We start from the raw sequence: 23689 nt of genomic DNA, 5'->3' as shown, positions 1-23689 counted from the left end.
TAATGTTACTTAGACCATTTTATTGTCCCAAGACAATGTGACTGAAGCAATTTTACAACATTTCAAGTTGGCGTCGCGTAATTTGGCCCAAGTCAGGTTACAATTTTTACAACGTAAATTTGTCATTTAACCCTCTTATGTTACATATTTGACATACAGCGTTATTTGTATGTAAATAGTCATATATCGGCATCAACTTTTTATGTGAAAGTAGAAAAAGTGCTCCTCGGAGCGCAGGTCTCCGCCAGGTCAGGTAGGTTATTGTGGGCTCCTGGTGACGCTCTAATATGCCAATGTGAAAAGGGTGCCATTTCTTCTTAGGCCTTTCACGGCAATCGGACACTGCATTCATGATTTGAGGCAATTTGTTCCAAATAAAATGTTTTGCTAAAATAGGCCTGCTAGTGGCGCTATGACAGTGAGAAAGCATTTATTCCTCTGTCTAGTGGGAATGTGCGTGCAAAATTTCACAGAAATCGCACGCAAGAAGCCAATGGTAGCCAATTAGGATGGAATATGAAATATCAGACACATCCGTCTTGATCTCATGACTATAGAAATCATGTTTACCGATTTGCATTAAATTTGGATAAGATCGGAAGGGGTAATATAAAAAAAAAATGTATAGGCCGTTCAAAGAGAAGGTTGTGCAGGCAAATATCAATATATTATTTGCCTGATGAAGACCTAGAAGGTCGAAACGTTGCAGCAATAATAAAAAGCAAGTTTGTTGGAGCTTGAGAACAGTGTGCGGACTTCCTCCTTCTATTATATAAGTCGGCCTCCTGGTGGCGCTATAACAGGCAGATGTGAAAAATGCAGGGCAAAGGTTGAGGCTGATTTGAACATTTTCAAGTGGCATTTCTTCCTCGGCCTAGTGGGAATGTGCATGCAAAATGTCACGGAAATTGCATGCTATGTTCATGATTTGAGGCATTTTGTTCAAAACGGAGCAGTCCTGCAAACTTTGGATACCATTTTTAGCCAATCAGGATGGAATATGAAAAATCTGAAGAGATACTGTGTACCGATTTGCATGCTTTTTGGACACAATCTGTAGGAGTAATGTCAAAAAATGTTTTGCACAAAGCGGCCTCCTGGTAGCACTATAAAAGGCCCATGTGAAAAATTTAGGGCCGAGGTTCTGCTGTGGCATCCAGGGAGTGTGTGCAAAAAGGACATTTTGACAACCACACTCTTGAATGGGGGTCCATGGCACAAAACCATTTCAGTGCTTGTGAAGGTATAAGGGTTAAACATATGAATTGATGTTCTCTCTATTCTGCTTTTCCAGTACTACTGCCATGTGCAGAAAAACATTTAACCCAGAGCATGTCTTAATACCACAGTGTAAGATTTTTCTATGCAGAGGTTAATTTGTTAATGCGAGGCGAACAGCACAGCCAGCTCCGCTGCGGCGAGCAGCAGCGGTAGCCGTGCCCGTGACCCTGCGAGGAGGAGACTGAGGATAGCACAGCCAGCTCTGCTACTGGTGGCCGTGCCCGTGACCCTGCCGACAGTGAGGAGGAGGAGGCGGAGGATAGCAGCAGCAGCGGTGGGCGTGCAGCGGCGGTCCGTGCCCGTGACCTGGTGGTCCCTGTGTGGGTTATTGATTGGTGTTTTCTGAACACCAATCATCATCGCTCTCAACTTTGGAGTATCTTTGCACGGCATACAAAGACTCTCTTATAACCAGTTTCACGTCCCTGGCAGATGACGGATTTGAGGGCACCTACAAAAGAAAGGAACAAACAGTTGAATTACCTACGTAAACAAACATGTTTTTTGATCATTGTTTCACAATATGTAGTCAAAGCCAGTCTGTGTTTTCTGAATGAAGATAAACAGCATTAGAGTTATGGGCCACAAAAACTAAGCCACTTAAACACACCCTTAATGTTTAATTGCCTGGTGTTCCCCAGCTACTTGACCCATTCCTTTTATTACCAATACATCAAATCTCTTCACCACAAATGACATGTTGACAACTTGTTGAATATACATTTAAAATAGATCTCTTGACTTAAAATAACTGACCTTACAAGCTCTCAACACACTGACATGCAACTCATTGTGAGCTTTTTCCGATGCTAGGGATCAATGTGATGTAATAAGCTATCAACCAACAGATATAATTTGCAAGCAAATTACCTTTTTCCTTTTTGGAACAGCAGTGTGTTCCACAGGGTTAGAAAGATCCAATGGAACTATTTCATCCTTCACATCCAACAGTCCACTGTTAAACCTTACACGTGATAGAGGGATGGAACAATGCAACCGCTGTTGCATTCAGCTGTGAAAATAAATAAATAATTGCAACTTATTTAATTAAAATAAGTTGCATACACACAAAATAATAGATAGATAATACATTGGGATAGTTTGGCCATAACACAAACATTACACACCTGGTGCTCAACCTTCCTCCTTTTAGGTTCTCTACAGGACTGCTCAACTTCCAACGGTTGGCTCATCTGTAATGATAAATGGCTTGGTATTAAACACATTTAAAAAGGATAGAGGTTTGTCAAGGTTAGTAGTTTGTATAAAACAATACAAATGCCCATTCTTTGACTAAGGTAAAGTGCAAAGTCTCAACCACATTATTACAGTGTGCAACATATTACCTTCTTGTAAACTTCTTCCTCAAAGTCAAATCCTTGGAAATGGGATGAAAGGTCTGGTTCTCTGTCTTGTCTCTGAATTTGCTGAAAGCACAAACAACATAGACTACAACAACGCTATTAGTCCAGGCAAAGTAGACTTTTACGACAGACTAATTGTAAGAGTATTTCTTTCACCATACACCATTTCTATGAGGTGTCTAGAATAACATACTAAAAGTCCTAAGAAATCCTAGTTGCAGAAGTATGTTTTTTTCTCATTAATCCAAGATGTGTGCCAATATCGCCTGACAACAATACACCCCAATGGGCTTATTTTTTTCCTTTACTCCTATCACAATGAAACTTTCCAGAATGAAAGTTGCCATGAAAAGTAACATTTATTGTATTATTATTTTTTTTTTAATGGATTTGAATATGCAAATGAGCTTAAACTCATTAAAATGGGGCCAAAATACCCCTTTAATTAACAGCAATTTCCCCCCTTTACTCCCATCATAATGAAATGTTACACAATCAAAGTATACATAAATAACATTTTTTGCATTACAAGTTTATCTTTAATTACCCCTGTGTCTATACACGAATCCACGGCGCGCTGCCCTGCGCGCCGCCATTGCTGCGGTCTGAACGCTATGCGGACGTAAGACCGCAGCAATGGCCGCCTACAGGCAGCGCGCCTGTGGATTCGTCTATATATACTCCCTGCTTTTTCAGCTTCATGTCAGTTTTATAGTCTCAGCAGTTTGTCTCCAAATCATGCTCAGCTGGTCCTCACAGGTGACTGCACTCACAATCAGAGTCCTGCAGCAGAGCAAGGGAGGGGCAGAGGCACACTCAAAGGCAAACAGTCACATGGGGAGGCTGTGATCGTGACAAGTTCATCATTGTAGTCACAGTGCTCAGAAGTGTACTACTATCTACTATTGTCATTTTCCCTCACTCGTACATTGTTAAAGCTGATAACACAGCGGGCAGCACAATGCAGAATGCATTTGGCATTTTTGTTTTGCCAAAGATATTTTCTTTTCATGCAGAATAGTATAGCATGTTAGGAGGGAGAAATGGATAAGTGTAAAATATGTGATGAGTCATTCACTGATGAAAACACATCAGTTGTTCTACAAGCAAAAGGCAGTCATGGTGTGAATCACGCAAGTGCTCAACGTGGAAGTAGCTTAGTTACATTTCCAGGAGACAAAGTACACATTGCATGCCGCCGCAACTACTGTAAAGCACAAAATATTGTACATTATGTACGGCCACGCGTGCAGCCTGTTAATCGCCGCTCAGAACACAACTTCAATTTTCAAGAGCATTGCTTGTTCTGTGGACAAGAAGCCAGAACTTATGAGAACAAAAAGCCAAGAGAGAAATTTGATGTATACCCAGTAAGAACAGGAGACTTTCAAGAAAGTATTGTTCAGGTTTGCCGTGTAAGGAATGACAAATGGTCTGATACAGTATTTGGGAGAATATCAGCTGTCCATGACCTTCACGCAGCAGATGCGATATACCACAAACAATGTGACACAAACTTTCGAAATATGAAGAATATTCCTTCTCAATTGTCTGAAAACCCTGGCAATGAACCGAAAAGATTCAAAGTTGGAAGACCTGCAGTTGATGAGAGAACAACAGCCTTCCTAAAGGTGGCAAACTTTTTAGAAGAACACGATGATGAGCAAATCACTATTCGAGACCTTATAGTAAAGATGACAGAGTACTTGCAAGACACAGGATGTGAGCCATATAGTGCAAAGTGGATGAAAATTGATGGCTACAAAGACGAACCAACCATAAAAGACACCACCCACCTACGACGGACCGGATCTAATCCAGGTGTGACTGTCCATTTCTCTGGGGACATGATCATCAGATCCAAAAAGGACGAGTTCCTTAAGAATAAGGAAAACAAACAGCGTTTCTTGGGTTATCTTAGTGATAAACTTGAGAGGGCTGGGTGTATCACAGATCATGCAGAGCATGATGCTGATGTGCTCATTGTCCAAACTGCCATTGCCTCTTCCAGAACAAAAGACACAGTCCTAGTTGGTGATGACACAGACTTGTTAGTTCTGTTGTTGCATCATGCTGATCTGAATGCACAAGAGCTGTTTCTGGCCCCAGAACCAAAGAAGGCAACAAAAACAAGACGAATATGGTGCATAAAGCAGATAAAGGAGTTACTGGGTCCCAATGTGTGTGACAATCTCCTCTTCATCCATGCCATTTTAGGCTGTGATTCTACTTCACGTCTATTTGGCATAGGAAAGGGATTGGCACTGAAAAAAGTAAAGAATGACTCTAGCTTTCTCAAGCAAGCTAAGGTGTTCAGCCAGTCCCAAGAAAATGTGGAAAAGGGCATCATCATTGCAGCTGGTGAAAAGGCTCTTGTATCACTGTATGGGGGTGACAAGGATGAATCACTGGATATGCTGAGACACAGGCGATTCTGTGATAAGGTGTCTAAGACCACATCTCCAGTAGAACCTCAAACTCTACCACCAACATCAACGGCTGCAAAGTTCCATAGTCTGCGTGTCTTTTACCAAATGATGGAGTGGAAGGGGAGAAGTGAAAGCATGGAACCTAAAGACTGGGGGTGGCATGTGATGGATGGTAGATTTATGCCAATAATGACTGATCAGCCAGCAGCACCACCAGAATTATTGGATATTGTCTGCTGTGGTTGCAAGAAAGACTGCAGCACAAAGAGATGCACATGCAAAAAACATGGGCTCCCTTGCACTGCCATATGCAGAGAATGTCGTGGTAGCAGCTGTACAAACTCCCAGTTGCCAGATTTATCGGATGACTACGACCCAGACCCAGAACTAAGCAAAGAACAAGACAGGAACTGACATAGGGGGAGCCATGGAAGCAAAGAGAAGGGGCCGAGGATCCAGGCTGGAGAAAAGACAAAAAAAAAAAAAAAAAAAACCCTCCCCTGTTGTTGCTACCTTGTCGTGGTGGGGAGGCTGGTGTGCCTCCGTGACCCTGAGGACTATACCGGCCGGGGTTATACCCCTGGCAGGTGCAACCAAGCCGGGAAGTTTTCAGGTTAGAGGCCAGTCAAAAAGCAGCATTGCCATCACCCACTTTCATTGTGTTACGTTTCATGAGTTCCAGGGGGAAAAAACGCCTTTTAGGGTGTATTTTTAGTAGTTTGTTTTGCTCATTTGCATATTCAAAGTCATAAAAAAAAAATTGTAATACAAAAAATGTTACTTTTCATGTTAACTTTCATTCTGGAAAGTTTCATTGTGATAGGAGGAAAGGGAAAAATAAGCCCATTGGGGTGTATTGTTGTCAGGCGATATTGGCACACATCTTGGATTAATGAGAAAAAAACATACTTCTGCAACTAGGATTTCTTAGGACTTTTAGTATGTTATTCTAGACACCTCATAGAAATGGTGTATGGTGAAAGAAATACTCTTACAATTAGTCTGACTTTTGGGCCCAAAATGAGCTAGATTGCCTGGACTATATGGTACTTATACCTGAGGAGCGTCTTTCACACATTTAATTAAACCAATCAGAGCAGAGTAAAGGAAGTGGGGGGAGCTAAGATGCTTCCAATGGCCCTGGGCTGACCTGAACATTAACAACGCACAACACAAATCTAGAAACATTATTTTTTTCATCACTAGCCTATACATTATTTTAGCAGAATGTTGTGTTGTTTGTTGTCTTTTTTTTATATGGATACTTGTTGTGTCTTTCCATTATTTGTTTAAACAAAAGCATCCAGGTAGCCTTCCATATCACACCCTTAGTACACACACACACACACACACACACACACACACACACACACACACACACACACACACACACACACACACACACACACACACACACACACACACACACACACACACACACACACACACACACACACTGAATGAATCAGTCCAGGATACCTAAAGAGAGGAGTAATCAGTAACATAAAACTGTCAAGTGCATGTCTTTTTGCTATCCATTACACACATTCTGGTGATTTAATAACATGCCTTTTATGCTTTATTGAAACTATTATTGAATGATGATTAATGTCTAAAAACGATCTATGTAATAATAACACCAATAATTACTGTATTTTAACTGTTATTGTTGTAAAAACATGTTCTGTTAAATGGTCAAAGTATTTAATATATTCTGATAGTAATCATTGATATAATGCTTGTTCAGTAACAGGGGTCTCCTCAGCTCAATTTAATAAACATAAAATATAGTTTCAGGTGGGAAAGCAACAAGGAGAAAGAACCCATGTATCAGCGACAGTTTTATATTGTTCCAGGCAGTTACCAATGTTTTTTGTCAAGTTTCCTGTTTCATCATTGTGCTTGTTTATCCTGTATCCTGCATGAGTCTGTCTCCTGATTGAATGACATTGGTATCCTCACCTGACATTTTATTTTCTGTTTACTAAAGCGGTGAAGAAACACAGAGATCCCTGCTAATGAACAAACACTCTATGTCAGTGATTACTGTTGGAATACAGAGCTATGTAACACTTAGTTTAGCAAAACATATCACTTACACCCCCTTTAAATACATCAGTGCCAGTTTACACAAATTCATACATTATTTCTGGTTGTAGAGTTTGAAACTCTATATGGATATCATAATGTATTACCCTAACACAATGGAAGGGTTAAGGAACAAACACTTTATGGCAGTTGATTAGTATTGGAATAAAGAGCTATGTAACACAAAATATATCACTACAACCCCTTTAAATACATCAGTGCCAGTTTACACATTGCATTGTAGAATTTGAAACTATCTAATCAGTTAGAAGACACAGGCTGTGAATGTTGTGGAATGTTTTGGTGGATGCTTGTCCCATTGTTAAAGGCATTGTAGGGAACATTAAGCCTAAATTTAAAACATATTTATATATATATATTTTTTTGCATTTCCCCCCCTCTATCAGCCACTATATAATGATGCTGGGGTGTTTTCCTGCATTGAAACACAGGCCTCTTTCTGAAAACCCTATTTTCCCTATTGTTGTTGTTGTTTTTATGTTTGTCCGGGTGGTAAGGAAGTCTATGGAAGTCTATGGAGGCATCACCCCCTGGTGGCCGGGAAACGAACTGCACAAACAAACATTGTTTACAAACAATGCAGGGAAAATAGGGTTTTCAGAAAGAGTACTGTGTTTCAATGCAGGAAAACACCCCAGCATCATTATATCAGACTTCCCCATGGAAGCAAAGAGAAGGGGCCGAGGATCCAGGCTGGAGAAAAGACAAAAAAAAAAAAAAAAAAAACCCTCCCCTGTTGTTGCTACCTTGTCGTGGTGGGGAGGCTGGTGTGCCTCCGTGACCCTGAGGACTATACCGGCCGGGGTTATACCCCTGGCAGGTGCAACCAAGCCGGGAAGTTTTCAGGTTAGAGGCCAGTCAAAAAGCAGCATTGCCATCACCCACTTTCATTGTGTTACGTTTCATGAGTTCCAGGGGGAAAAAACGCCTTTTAGGGTGTATTTTTAGTAGTTTGTTTTGCTCATTTGCATATTCAAAGTCATAAAAAAAAAATTGTAATACAAAAAATGTTACTTTTCATGTTAACTTTCATTCTGGAAAGTTTCATTGTGATAGGAGGAAAGGGAAAAATAAGCCCATTGGGGTGTATTGTTGTCAGGCGATATTGGCACACATCTTGGATTAATGAGAAAAAAACATACTTCTGCAACTAGGATTTCTTAGGACTTTTAGTATGTTATTCTAGACACCTCATAGAAATGGTGTATGGTGAAAGAAATACTCTTACAATTAGTCTGACTTTTGGGCCCAAAATGAGCTAGATTGCCTGGACTATATGGTACTTATACCTGAGGAGCGTCTTTCACACATTTAATTAAACCAATCAGAGCAGAGTAAAGGAAGTGGGGGGAGCTAAGATGCTTCCAATGGCCCTGGGCTGACCTGAACATTAACAACGCACAACACAAATCTAGAAACATTATTTTTTTCATCACTAGCCTATACATTATTTTAGCAGAATGTTGTGTTGTTTGTTGTCTTTTTTTTATATGGATACTTGTTGTGTCTTTCCATTATTTGTTTAAACAAAAGCATCCAGGTAGCCTTCCATATCACACCCTTAGTACACACACACACACACACACACACACACACACACACACACACACACACACACACACACACACACACACACACACACACACACACACACACACACACACACACACTGAATGAATCAGTCCAGGATACCTAAAGAGAGGAGTAATCAGTAACATAAAACTGTCAAGTGCATGTCTTTTTGCTATCCATTACACACATTCTGGTGATTTAATAACATGCCTTTTATGCTTTATTGAAACTATTATTGAATGATGATTAATGTCTAAAAACGATCTATGTAATAATAACACCAATAATTACTGTATTTTAACTGTTATTGTTGTAAAAACATGTTCTGTTAAATGGTCAAAGTATTTAATATATTCTGATAGTAATCATTGATATAATGCTTGTTCAGTAACAGGGGTCTCCTCAGCTCAATTTAATAAACATAAAATATAGTTTCAGGTGGGAAAGCAACAAGGAGAAAGAACCCATGTATCAGCGACAGTTTTATATTGTTCCAGGCAGTTACCAATGTTTTTTGTCAAGTTTCCTGTTTCATCATTGTGCTTGTTTATCCTGTATCCTGCATGAGTCTGTCTCCTGATTGAATGACATTGGTATCCTCACCTGACATTTTATTTTCTGTTTACTAAAGCGGTGAAGAAACACAGAGATCCCTGCTAATGAACAAACACTCTATGTCAGTGATTACTGTTGGAATACAGAGCTATGTAACACTTAGTTTAGCAAAACATATCACTTACACCCCCTTTAAATACATCAGTGCCAGTTTACACAAATTCATACATTATTTCTGGTTGTAGAGTTTGAAACTCTATATGGATATCATAATGTATTACCCTAACACAATGGAAGGGTTAAGGAACAAACACTTTATGGCAGTTGATTAGTATTGGAATAAAGAGCTATGTAACACAAAATATATCACTACAACCCCTTTAAATACATCAGTGCCAGTTTACACATTGCATTGTAGAATTTGAAACTATCTAATCAGTTAGAAGACACAGGCTGTGAATGTTGTGGAATGTTTTGGTGGATGCTTGTCCCATTGTTAAAGGCATTGTAGGGAACATTAAGCCTAAATTTAAAACATATTTATATATATATATTTTTTTGCATTTCCCCCCCTCTATCAGCCACTATATAATGATGCTGGGGTGTTTTCCTGCATTGAAACACAGGCCTCTTTCTGAAAACCCTATTTTCCCTATTGTTGTTGTTGTTTTTATGTTTGTCCGGGTGGTAAGGAAGTCTATGGAAGTCTATGGAGGCATCACCCCCTGGTGGCCGGGAAACGAACTGCACAAACAAACATTGTTTACAAACAATGCAGGGAAAATAGGGTTTTCAGAAAGAGTACTGTGTTTCAATGCAGGAAAACACCCCAGCATCATTATATAGTGGCTGATAGAGGGGAAAAATGCAAAAAAATATATATATAAATATTTTTTAAATGTTAGGGTGTGTAACCCTATTGCTGAATGGATAGGCCATTCAATGTGTGCCTTTTAGTATGATAAGTAGTAGTGAGCATATAGCCCCCTACAGTATTGTGTAAATAGGGTGGAACATGTAGATAGGTTTAGGACTAATTTGCATTACAATTATTTAGACTGGAAAAGATTTAGCCTCCAGCAACACCACCTGAAAGGTAAAACATAGCTTTAGCTTTTCATCCACATGTTTGACCGTAACATAGTTAAACATAATGAGAACTGTATAGATTTCACACAGCAATGTAAACAACCATTATGTCATTCTCTCATTATAGCCAAATAGCAATTTCACACATTGTCACTTCCTAAATTAACGGTATATGTCCTATGTTTTAGGGAAAATAACCTATTTAAATCTAAATCATGTCTTCCTCTGATAAATGTTTATATCCTTCGTGCCAATTTGGGGGGAATTGAGCCACACTTGTCTGCCGGGTCATATTTGACCCATAACACCACTCTGCCGGGTCATATTTGAATGTGTGAAACTTGCCGTTCCAGTAGCCTATGTCAAGAGTGTGCCATTGGTATTTCATGTCGCGTAAGTCACAAGATAATGTTACTTAGACCAAATTATTGTCACAAGACAATATTGAAGCAATTTTACAACCTTTCAACCTTCAGAAATAATTTAGCCCAAGTCAGGTTACAATTTGTACAACTTAAATTTGTCATTTAATCCTCTTATGTTACATAATTGACAGACAGCGTTAGGTGTATGTCAATAGCCATATATTGCCATCAACTTTTTATGTGAAATAATTTCGAAATACCTTATATTCTATACTTGGTTTGGTTTATTTTGTGTTATGAAAAAAGGGAACTAAGGTAAACAATTACGTATGCCAATATTTTATGAAGGTAACAACATGCATCTTAAACTTATGACAGGATTAAGTTGATATTTTCTCGATTCAGCTTTTCCACTCTACTGCTGCCATGTAGAGAAATACATTTAACCGAGAGCATGTCTTAAAACTGCCAGATCCAAGTTGATGAAAAAATGTAATAAAAAAACAACATACTTCAGAACACTTCAACAAAACAAGGCTACTGGCCACGACAATATTCCCTCCAAAATCGACTATGCATGCACCTCATAATACCACAACACCACAAAGGCTTTAAAAACAGGCTCCAGACATCCCAAAACAAAATGGTAAAGCCACTTATTGGCCGTACATCTACGACTCATCTAAACCCTGCTCACTTTGCTAGGGTCGGAAGGCTCAGGACAGAGGACAGAGTACAGCAACTTGCAATGGGCCTGGTCTACAAGATACACTACACTGATAAGACAGTGTAGTGTATCTTGTTGTCATAACAACAACCCGCAAAAACTAAACGAATAAAGACACAATATATATGCATATACCCAGTGTTTAAATAAGCCACGTCAGGACAATTGCTGCTTATACGCCTGTATAATAGCCTGCACAAAGTCACTGTATAATCAATAGCCTGCACTATGCAGAATAACAAGTCACTGTATAATAAAAGTGTCCCACTCAAAGAGCACAATAAAATCCGTACACAAAACAGTAAACTAGATGTCCCTATTAGCTGCATTGCAGAACAAAACAAACAACACATTTACAGTATCCATTGTATCCTTGTATGAATCCTCATGATTCTTCAGATTGGTATTTTGACTAAAGCTGTTGTCACACACGTTTAAGCTAATGGGGTTTACCCCTCTGTATGAATCCTCATGTGCTGCTTCAGGGTGCTTGTTTGACTAAAGCAGTTGCCACAAACCTTACAACTATAGGGCTTTTCTCCTGTATGAACCCTCATGTGCTGCTTCAGACTACCCCTTCGACTAAAGCTGTTGCCACAAACAGAACAGTCAAATGGCTTTTCTCCTGTATGGCTCCTCATGTGCTGCCTCAGACCACTTATTTGACTAAAGCTGTTGTCACAATCTGTACAGCGAAATGGCTTTTCCCCTGTATGAATACGCATGTGCGACAGCAAATTTGTATTTAGTCTAAAGTGGTTGTCACAAACTGTACATCTAAAAGGTTTTTCCCCCGTATGAATCCTCATATGCTTCTTCAGATCACCCATCTGACTAAAGCTACTGCCACAAACTGTGCAGCTAAAGGGCCTTTCCCCTGTATGAATGTTCATGTGCTGCTTCAAACTAAATTTACGACTAAAGCTGGTGCCACAAAGTGTACAAATAAAGGGTTTTTCCCCTGTATGAACCCTCATGTGCTGCTTCAGATGACTAGCTTGACTGAAACGGTTGTCACAATCTGTACAGCTAAAGGGTTTTTCCCCCGTATGAATCCTCATGTGCTGCTTCAGAAGATTTTTTTTACTAAAGCTGCTGGCACACTCTGTACAGCTATAGGGTTTTTCACCTGTATGAATCATCATGTGCAGCTTCAGACCACTTGCTCGACTAAAGCTCCTGCCACAAACAGTACAGCTAAAGGGCTTTTCCCCTGTATGAATTTGCATGTGCCTCTTCAAATTTGCACATAGAGTAAAGCTGATGCCACAAAGTGTGCATCTGAAGGACTTTTCCCCTCTCTGAGTCGTCATGGATGGATTTTGTTTTGATGATTTCATGCTGTGTACAAGCTTGTTGCTCATAGACGGTCTTTGTCCTTCCACAGTTTGTGTCTTGTGTGATTGCAGTGTGTTTAAAATGGACGGGGCTTCCCTGGTCTCCTCCCACTCATCACTGTCTTCAGTATCAGATTCAGAACAGTGTGAAGAGAGTAGCAGACTATCACTAGTTGGTTGTGATGCATCACTGTCCTCTGCACCAGCTTGTATTTGTGGGACTGTTTCTGTGTTTTCAACATCACTTTTCACTGTTAGTAATGTCAACATTGTCCCATCAGCCTCTAATTGGACATCCTCTTGTGTTTGGAATAACTCCTCCTGTTCCTCTTTAATCTGTGGATATTCTGGTTCCTTCTTGATCAGTCTGTGGCCCCTCTCCTTCTGTTCAGATGAAGACTTGTCTTTACATACAGGGACACCGTCTAGGAGGAGGAAAATAACATGATAGTTAAGTCATGATTCTCATATACATTTAGATCAAATGTATTCGAACAATGTTAACCATTTGTATTTGGCGATGTGGCACTGAACCTGTGTTTCATAACAAAGGAAGGAGGGCAAGCCCACAAAACCTCTTGAATTCATACAGGCATTAATGCACATCATATGTGTCCAGAAATATAGAAATCCACAAATCACTGTCTGTGTCCCTTTTTTCATCAATATGACGTCATACACTGGCTTCAATCAGTGGTTCAATCAAACGGTCAATGGTGTAATGGTGATTTTCTTCCCCGGTGGAAATTGTATTTCTGTAAACTAATCATCATCGCTCTCACCTTTGGAGTATCTTGTGCACGGCATACAGAGACTCTCTTCCTTTATAACCAGTTTCACATCCCTGGCAGGTGATGGCTTTGAGGACACAAAAAAACAAAACACACAATGTTTATTTTTTCATTGTTTCACGATTAATACATTCAATATTTAGTCAAAGCCAGTCTCCACATTTGGTTTCTGAGTGACGAAAAACAGCATTAGAGTTATGGGCCACAAAAACTAAGCCACTATGGGCCACACACCCATAACGTTTAATTGTCTGGTGTTCCCCAGCTACTTGACCCATTCCTTTTATTACCAATACATCAAATCTCTTCAGCACAAATGAAATGTTGACAACTTGTTGAATACACGTTTAAAATGCATATCTTGACTGAAAATAACTGACCTTACAAGCTCTCAACACACTGACATGCAACTCATTGGATACTCATACCAAGGCCCTCATTGGAAACAAGTCCGCAAGGACTTTTATGAACGGACCTGTTAGACAAAGTATTTTAAATGTAAATGTGTTGTTTTACATTTTTTGCCTAATAAAATATTCAATCAATCAATCAATTGTAAGCTTTTTCCGATGCTAGGGTTCAATGTGATGTAATAAGGCCTCAACCCAACAGATATAATTTGCATGCAAATTACCTTTTTCCTTTTTGCAACAGCAGTGTGTTCCACAAGGTTAGAAAGATCCAATGGAACTATTTCATCCTTCACATCCAACAGTCCACTGTTAAACCTTACACGTGATAGAGGGATGGAACACGCCTTCAACACTACTGCTGTTGCATTCAACTGTAAAAAAAAATAATAATAATAAGACACAGATAAGACATTGTAATAGTTTGACCATGACACAAACATTACACACCTGGTGCTCAACCTTCCTCCTTTTGGATTCTCTACAGGACTGCTCAACTTCCACCGGTTGGCTCATCTGTAATGATAAATGGCTTGGTATTAAACACAATTAAAAAGGATAAAGGTTCTTCAAGGTTAGTAGTTTGTATAAAACAATACAAAGGCCCACTATTTGACTAAGGTAAAATGCTCAACCACACAATTACAGTGTGCAACCTATTACCTTCTTGTAAACTTCTTCCTCAAAGTCAAACCCTTGGAAATGGGATGAAATGTCTGGTTCTCTGGCTTGTCTCTGAATTTGCTGAAAGCACAAACAAGATAGACTAGTGGAGTGGAACAACAACGTACAACAACGTTATGGTACTTATAGCTGGGGAGCGTCTTTCACAGATTTAATTCAACCAATCAGAGCAGAGTAAAGGAAGTGGGGGAAGCTTGGATGCTTCCAATGGTCCTGGGCTGACATGAACATTAACATAACACATCACAACCGGACACATTATTTTAGCCTATATACAATTTTAGCTACATTGTGTGGTGTTTGATGTTTTTTTTTTATAAATTACACACATGTTGTGCTCGTCCATTATTTTTTTGCTACAAAATCATCCAGGTAGCCTACCATATCACACCCTTAGTACAAGCACTGAATGAATCAGTCCTGGACACCTAAAGAGAGAATGAACACTGTCAAAGTGCATGTCCTCTTGTTATCCAGTACACACTGTCTGGTGATTTAATAACATGCCTGCTATGCTTGATTGAAACTATTGTATTAAATGATGTAATTACTTAAAACCACATTTCATCATTTTTTAATGTGTTCTGTCTCCTGATTGAATGACATTGGTATCCTGACCTGACATTTTATGTTCTGTTTACTTAAGTGCTGGAGAAACACAGAGATCCCAGTTAATGAACAAACACTATATGTCAGTGATTACTTGTGGAATACAGCACTATGTAACACTTGGATTTGCAAAACATATCCCTTACACCCCCTTTAAATACATCAGTGCCAGTTAACACAAATGAATCCATTATTTCTGGTTGTAGGGTTTGAAACTATGCATCCAATCATTTAGAAAACACAGGTATTTAATGTTATGGGGGACACTTGTTCCATTGGTAATGGGCAGGTGAGAATGGATGGGCCAAATCGTTTGCATGTATTCCTTTCATTATGATAAGTAGTGAGTATATAGCCCCCAACCTTATTGTGTAAATTAAGTGGAATTTACAGGATATAGATTTGCATTACAAATATTTAGGCTGGAAAGGATTTAGCCTCCAGCAACAACACCTTAAAGGAGGAGTTCACCCAAAAAAATGACTTATTTTCTATCAATTACACACCCCATGAAGCCTTGATTTCATGGATTTATTTTTGTTTTTGTGGCATTCCTAAGACAATAATTTGATGACCGTGTGTATTTCCGGTAGGAGACACAAATAATCTACTTTGTGTCTCCGGTAAAGTCCGGTAGGAGACGGGAATCAAATTATTAGCTTAGGAATGCCACAAAAACAAAAATAAATCCATGGATTCAAGGCTTCATAGGGTGTGCAATTGATAGAAAATAAGTATTCTTTTGGGTGAACTCCTCCTTTAAAGGTGACAAATAACTGAAGCTGTTTTTCATCCCCATATTTGACCTTTACATAGTTAAACCTGCATATGAGAACTCTATAAATTGCATAAAGCAGTATACAACCATTATGCCATATATAGCATATTCTCACATTCTCACTGTACTATATCCCTATATTTTAGAAAAATGACTTTAAAATAAATAAACCTAAATCATCTCTTCATGATGCTGACCACCTCCAATAAATGCACATCCTTATTGAATAAAGCTTGCCGTTCCCACCCCAGTAGTTAAGTGGCATATGTTAAACGTGTGACCTTGGCCATTTAAGTCACAAGATAATGTTACATAGACCATGTTATTGTCACACAACAATGTGACTTACGCAATGTTACAACCTTGGTTGTAAAATTGAAACGTGAAATCGTCATTTAATCCTCTTATGTTGCATAATTGACGGACAGTATTATTTGATTCAGTTCATTCTGTTTTCTGGAAAACATGAAAACATTATTTTAAGAAGGTGATGAAATGCTTAAACGTATGACAGGATTGTGTTGAATCTCTCGATTCTGCTCGATTGTGCTTTTCCACTCTACTACTGCCATGTACAGAAAGGCTTTTTAACCAAGAATACGTCATGTCAAAAGACAGACAAACTGCAGAATATATCTGCTCAAAATAAATAAATTCTACACTTGATGTGATATATTTAGTCAATAGATAAGACTAACTAAACCTGTACATAGTAACAGCTGCCCTTTCTATTGTTAATTAATTGGTATTAAAGTAATTTAAACAATTTAACCTCATCATCGCTATTTGAAAATAGCTGATCTACAAGCTCACAATGCTGTTGAACGCTGTTGTGAGCTTCTATTATCAGTACAAATAAAAAGGACATCATGACAACAAAAATCTTGTATGGGGGTCCCAGGCACAAAACATGTGCAGGTCCACGGCCAAACGCATATTAATGTTGGGGTCCTTGACATGACAAGTTTAAGAAACAACAGTTATAGAGTGTTTGTTCAGGGGGGTTCCCTGTCTCTGCTGCATAAGAGTGAACACAAATCACTCAATATTGGGATGTTACGCTAATACTTACACTGACAAACGGATACAACAGACAGACACTGACAATGGGTTACTGACTGCATAACCAGAAGGACATGCATTCCCAACAAACTGTGTTCCCAAAAGGCATCTTGCTTCCTCTTGAATGTATGCGATCAACATCTGTTGACATGTACATACTGGAGCAATCACATGTTTGACTGCAATCTATGCATTCACATCTGAAGTCAATGGTGCAGCTCTGAAATCAGTCCCAGCAACTACAGCCGATTGCACTTTTTTCTAAACATATGCGAGCATTAGGATCATCATCCTAATACCAACTCTAAATCCCAACATCCCAAATCTCTAAATCCAAATTCCATTTAAAATGAATTTTAGAATTAATATATGTATATATGCGTAGCATATATTGAACCAATAACTGGTTGGAATACAAAATAAATGGATTAAACAACTTCAGTTTAACATGAACTCAATATTAATACACAACATTATTTTCTGTAATAATACATCACCCAAAGGCACTAATTAACTCTCACTGTGTTTAACAGTGTCAGTAGAATACAATCTTGTAATTTGCCCTTTATGATCAAAACAATGTAAAATGCATTTGCACCATAAGGAGTAAGTGGTAACATTTTCCATTTGAAAGTGCATCTTATAAGATAAAGCAGGACAGTTCAGTCTAGTACAAAAACAATGGCATACTACATTTTCCCCACAACACTAGTAACTTATAGCATCAACATTTCAACAGCCAAATATATCTCACAGAATCACATCCAATGTTCCAGTACTGATGACGTCAGGACTCAACTCTCACAACAGGGCTTTGCCTGCGTAAACAGGATGCTAGCTGTTAGCAACATGTAGCAGCGAGTTAGCATTAGCTAGTTAGCAATACAGGTATGTGTAGATTTGTTAATCTCACCGAGTGGGTTAACGTTTGGTTCTTGCACCAATCTGGTGACACTAACATACAGCAACACACTGTAGCTACAGCTGGTGTTCTGTTATTTATATCGTTTTTATGAATGCATATAACTCACGGCTAACTGCTGGGCTGCTTTCATGTAGACGCGCCAGTGTGAAAGAGGAAGTGCAGACGTGGTGACGTCATGTTTTCGCTGCGCACGTCTCTGTGAGGCGTTCAAGTGTGCTTGGAAAACGCAACTGCTGCTTTGTACTACTGCTGGTTTCAATGAGGTAGATCTGTGCATGTTTTTAAAATAAAGGAACGTATAATGGATTCCAATAAAAAAAACTAGAAAATGTGCTCCTCGGAGCACAAGTCTCCGCCAGCAGACCCGTGCTATTTTAACCAAAGGAAATCACTTACCCTATCTATAACCATAGTTTTCTAGAAATGTTCTGTGATGGATGATGGATGAAATGACTCTGTCTATAGGCCATGACCCATGTCCTATAGACAGAGTATCCATCCTATAGCCATGATGACCCATATCCTATAGCCATAGATTAGAACATCTAAGGATTAGAACATGTTAGCTTGGCTAACATGTTCAATCAGCCAAGCTAACATGTCCAATGTTAGCTTGGCTGTGGCACTGATGTCACTTCAAAACATGTACACAATGTTTTGAAGTGACACACCTATTTATAGGACTCTATTTCGTCATGCGTCTCGATAGCCAATCAAAGCACACCCTTTCAACATATTGTCACGTGTCACGTGAAGCTTGACCAATGTTAGCTTGGTGGACACACGGACGATCGAAGGACGATAACGAAAACAATAGTCTCCTGGCGGAGACAATAAAATCATTGTCTTAACCTTGTTATCTATTTTAGCTTATGTAAGCTGGGTTTTCCACCTGTTACACATAACACATCCAATCTGGAAAAAAATATGTTATAATCACTATATAACATTTTAGATGAATGCTGTGTTTGTCCATATTTTTTTGCTACAAAATCATGCAGTTAGCCTACCATATCAAACCCTTAGTACACACACTGACAGTTTTCTGTTACTGATTACTTCCCTCTTTGGGTGTCCAGGACTGATTAATTCAAAGTGCACATCCGCTTACTATCCAGTAGTCAATGTGTGACACTTTTCACACATTGTCACCTTCCTAAATTAATGTTTTAGGAAGATAACCTTTGAAAACATAAATCATGTCTTCATGATGCTGGCCACCTCTGTTAATGTGTATATCCTTATTGGGGAAAAAATCCTGAATTTCTCTGCTCAAAATCTAACAGGTAATTAATAGTTGATGTAATATATTTATTCAATACTAAATATATATACTAATACAATATAAAAATGTGAGCAAAAACACAATCACAGTTCCTTGCAAATATAGAAATCCACAAATCCCTGTGTCTGTGTCCCTTTTTCAATATGACGTCTGACTTTCTATTATTAAAGATGGAGTGCCATGATATTTTTCAACCCTAAAACCTGATCATAAGGTATTATTATTATGTAAGGATTTTTTTCAAAAAAAAAAAGTGTACAGAACTTGTTAAAAAAAATGTTTTTATGTGGACACGCCTCCAGTTCATTAAGTATGCCTGGTTCTCACCTTAGCACCTCCTCCACCACCTTAGCACCACCCACCTGTGCTAGTCCCTCCTCCTCCTCATGCCCACACCTGTTGTGTTATGATAATGAGGGGGAGGGTATGTTTTTTGGGGGCTCTGTGATGTCACTATGCCCCTGTTTTTGGATTGGCACGTTTGACTCTCAAGGTTTCAGCCTCCAGGAAAAAAAATCCAAATAGTCTGAGAAGACATGAAACACCATAAAACCACCAGCGGTGTTCTGTCTCCTGATTGGAGGAAATTGTTATCTTGACCTGAAAATGTATTTTCTTTGCATTGTAGGGTTTGAAACTCTTGTCCCCATTGTTAATGGACAGGTGAGTATTGGTTAGGGCGTGTAACCCTATTGCTGAATGCACAGGCCATTAAATGTGCATGTATTCCTTTTAGTATGATACATAGTGAGCATATAGCCCCCTACAGCATTGTGTAAATGAGATGGGATGAAGAAAATAACCTGTTTAAACCTAAATCATGTCTTCATGGTTCTGGCCACCTCAGATGCATGTTTATATCCTTATTGAAAAAATATTGCCGTTCCCATCCCAGTAGTATAGCGGCATATGTCAAGAGTGTGCCATTGGCCATTTAATGTTGCTTTAAGTCACAAGATAATGTTACTTAAACCATGTTATTGTCACAAGACAATACGACAGAAGCAATATTACAACCTTTTAAGATTGCGTCATTCAGAAGTAATTTGGCCCAAGTCAGGTTACAATTGACCTGACATACAGCATTATTTAGCTATACCATTATTTTATGAAGGTGATGACATGCAACTTATGACAGGATTGAGTTGATCTTCTCTCTATTCTGCTTTTCCACGCTGCCATGTTCAGAAATACATTTAACCCAGAGCATGTCTTTAAACTACATGTCAGAGTGTCAGATTTGTCCACTAATACCCACTGGGTCCCCCCAAAAGAAAGAGTTAAAATAGCATCACAATAATTTTAACCAGTTTAACTTCACCATCACTATTAAAAATAGCCAATCTACGAGCTTACGATGCTGTTGAACACTGCTGTGAGCTTGTATATCTATACACTGTATATCTATACAAAATAAGAGGTTTTTGTTACATTTTGTTGAAAATATTGTAATTTGTATCTTGGTAGACTGCATCATTCCCTCTGCTTTAGCTATGTGGCTTGCCATTGTCAAACAGTACTAGAATGATTGTACCTCATAAACATTTTCAGACTTCGGAATAGGACAAATCTTCTGCTACATAATGGACAACCATAAGACTTTCCCTCTATCTGAACCCTTGTGTTGCTTCAGAGTTTCATTTTAGATTAAAGCTGAAACATATTGCACAGCTAAAGGGCATTTCTCCTATATCAGTCATCATGTGCTGCTTCAGTTTTTTTTTAACTGCACAGCTATAGGGCTTTCCCCCTGTATGCGTCTTCATGTGCATCTTCAGACTATGTGTACGACTAAAGCTGTTGCCACAAACTGTATAGCTATAGGGTTTTTCCCCTGTATGCACGAAATACCTTATATTCTATACTTGGTTTGGTTTATTTTGTGTTATGAAAAAAGGGAACTAAGGTAAACAATTACGTATGCCATTATTTTATGAAGGTAACAACATGCATCTTAAACTTATGACAGGATTAAGTTGATATTTTCTCGATTCAGCTTTTCCACTCTACTGCTGCCATGTAGAGAAATACATTTAACCAAGAGCATGTCTTAAAACTGCCAGATCCAAGTTGATGAAAAAATGTAATAAAAAAACAACATACTTCAGAACACTTCAACAAAACAAGGCTACTGGCCACGACAACATTGCCTCCAAAATCGACTATGCATGCACCTCATAATACCACAACACCACAAAGGCTTTAAAAACAGGCTCCAGACATCCCAAAACAAAATGGTAAAGCCACTTATTGGCCGTACATCTACGACTCATCTAAACCCTGCTCACTTTGCTAGGGTCGGATGGCTCAGGACAGAGGACAGAGTACAGCAACTTGCAATGGGCCTGGTCTACAAGATACACTACACTGATAAGACAGTGTAGTGTATCTTGTTGTCATAACAACAACCCGCAAAAACTAAACGAATAAAGACACAATATATGCATATACCCAGTGTTTAAATAAGCCACGTCAGGACAATTGCTGCTTATACGCCCGTATAATAGCCTGCACAAAGTCACTGTATAATCAATAGCCTGCACTATGCAGAATAACAAGTCACTGTATAATCAAAGTGTCCCACTCAAAGAGCACAATAAAATCCGTACACAAAACAGTAAACTAGATGTCCCTATTAGCTGCATTGCAGAACAAAACAAACACATTTACAGTATCCATTGTATGAATCCTCATGATTCTTCAGATTGGTATTTTGACTAAAGCTGTTGTCACACACTTTTAAGCTAATGGGGTTTACCCCTCTGTATGAATCCTCATGTGCTGCTTCAGGGTGCTTGTTTGACTAAAGCAGTTGCCACAAACCTTACAGCTATAGGGCTTTTCTCCTGTATGAACCCTCATGTGCTGCTTCAGACTACCCCTTCGACTAAAGCTGTTGCCACAAACAGTACAGTCAAATGGCTTTTCTCCTGTATGACTCATCATGTGCTGCCTCAGACCACTTTCTTGACTAAAGCTGTTGTCACAATCTGTACAGCGAAATGGCTTTTCCCCTGTATGAATACGCATGTGCGACTGCAAACTTTTCTTTAGACTAAAGTGGTTGTCACAAACTGTACATCTAAAAGGTTTTTCCCCCGTATGAATCCTCATATGCTTCTTCAGATCACCCATCTGACTAAAGCTACTGCCACAAACTGTGCAGCTAAAGGGCCTTTCCCCTGTATGAATGTTCATGTGCTGCTTCAAAATGAATCTACGACTAAAGCTGTTGCCACAAAGTGTACAAATAAAGGGTTTTTCCCCTGTATGAACCCTCATGTGCTGCTTCAGATGACTAGCTTGACTGAAACGGTTGTCACAATCTGTACAGCTAAAGGGTTTTTCCCCCGTATGAATCCTCATGTGCTGCTTCAGAAGACATTTTTTACTAAAGCTGCTGGCACACTCTGTACAGCTATAGGGTTTTTCACCTGTATGAATCATCATGTGCAGCTTCAGACCACTTGCTCGACTAAAGCTCCTGCCACAAACAGTACAGCTAAAGGGCTTGTCCCCTGTATGAATTTGCATGTGCCTCTTCAAATTTGCACATATAGTAAAGCTGATGCCACAAAGTGTGCATCTGAAGGACTTTTCCCCTCTCTGAGTCGTCATGGATGGATTTTGTTTTGATGATTTCATGCTGTGTACAAGCTTGTTGCTCATAGACAGTCTTTGTCCTTCCACAGTTTGTGTCTTGTGTGATTGCAGTGTGTTTAAAATGGACGGGGGGGCTTCCCTGGTCTCCTCCCACTCATCACTGTCTTTAGAACAGTGTGAAGAGAGGAGCAGACTATCACTAGTTGGTTGTGATGCATCACTGTCCTCTGCACCAGCTTGTATTTGTGGGACTGTTTCTCTGTTTTCAACATCACTTTTCACTGTTAGTAATGTCAACATTGTCCCATCAGCCTCTAATTGGACATCCTCTTGTGTTTGGAATAACTCCTCCTGTTCCTCTTTAATCTGTGGATATTCTGGTTCCTTCTTGATCAGTCTGTGGCCCCTCTCCTTCTGTTCAGATGAAGACTTGTCTTTACATACAGGGACACCGTCTAGGAGGAGGAAAATAACATGATAGTTAAGTCAAATGTATTCGAACAATGTTAACCATTTGTATTTGGCGATGTGGCACTGAACCTGTGTTTCATAACAAAGGAAGGAGGGCAAGCCCACACAACCTCTTGAATTCATACAGGCATTAATGCAAATAATATATGTCCAGAAATATAGAAATCCACAAATCACTGTCTGTGTCCCTTTTTTCATCAATATGACGTCATACACTGGCTTTCAATCAGTGGTTCAATCAAA

General features: G+C 39.1%; 1 protein-coding gene across 1 annotated transcript; it reads right to left on the bottom strand.

The window, feature by feature from the left end:
* Positions 1-1797: 1797 nt before the first annotated feature.
* LOC311057153 (uncharacterized protein) lies at positions 1798-18097 on the bottom strand (the record flags this gene model as incomplete). The annotated part of the gene is made up of 10 exons (XM_084074104.1): positions 18076-18097; positions 14693-14773; positions 14480-14545; positions 14254-14403; positions 13611-13686; positions 13097-13253; positions 5588-5654; positions 2628-2708; positions 2409-2474; positions 1798-1830 (listed from the first exon to the last, which is right to left on the bottom strand). Exons 3-10 carry the CDS (start codon positions 14543-14545, stop codon positions 1798-1800), a joined length of 696 nt encoding a protein of 231 aa, XP_083930230.1. The 5' UTR covers positions 14693-14773; positions 18076-18097.
* Positions 18098-23689: the final 5592 nt, after the last annotated feature.

The sequence above is a fragment of the Gymnoscopelus microlampas genome, assembly GCF_963454915.1.
Source record: "Gymnoscopelus microlampas genome assembly, chromosome: 12".
Classification (NCBI taxonomy): Eukaryota; Metazoa; Chordata; class Actinopteri; order Myctophiformes; family Myctophidae; genus Gymnoscopelus; species Gymnoscopelus microlampas.
The sequence above is the reverse complement of the archived record's forward strand: the minus strand, read 5'-3'. Positions and strand labels throughout refer to the sequence as shown.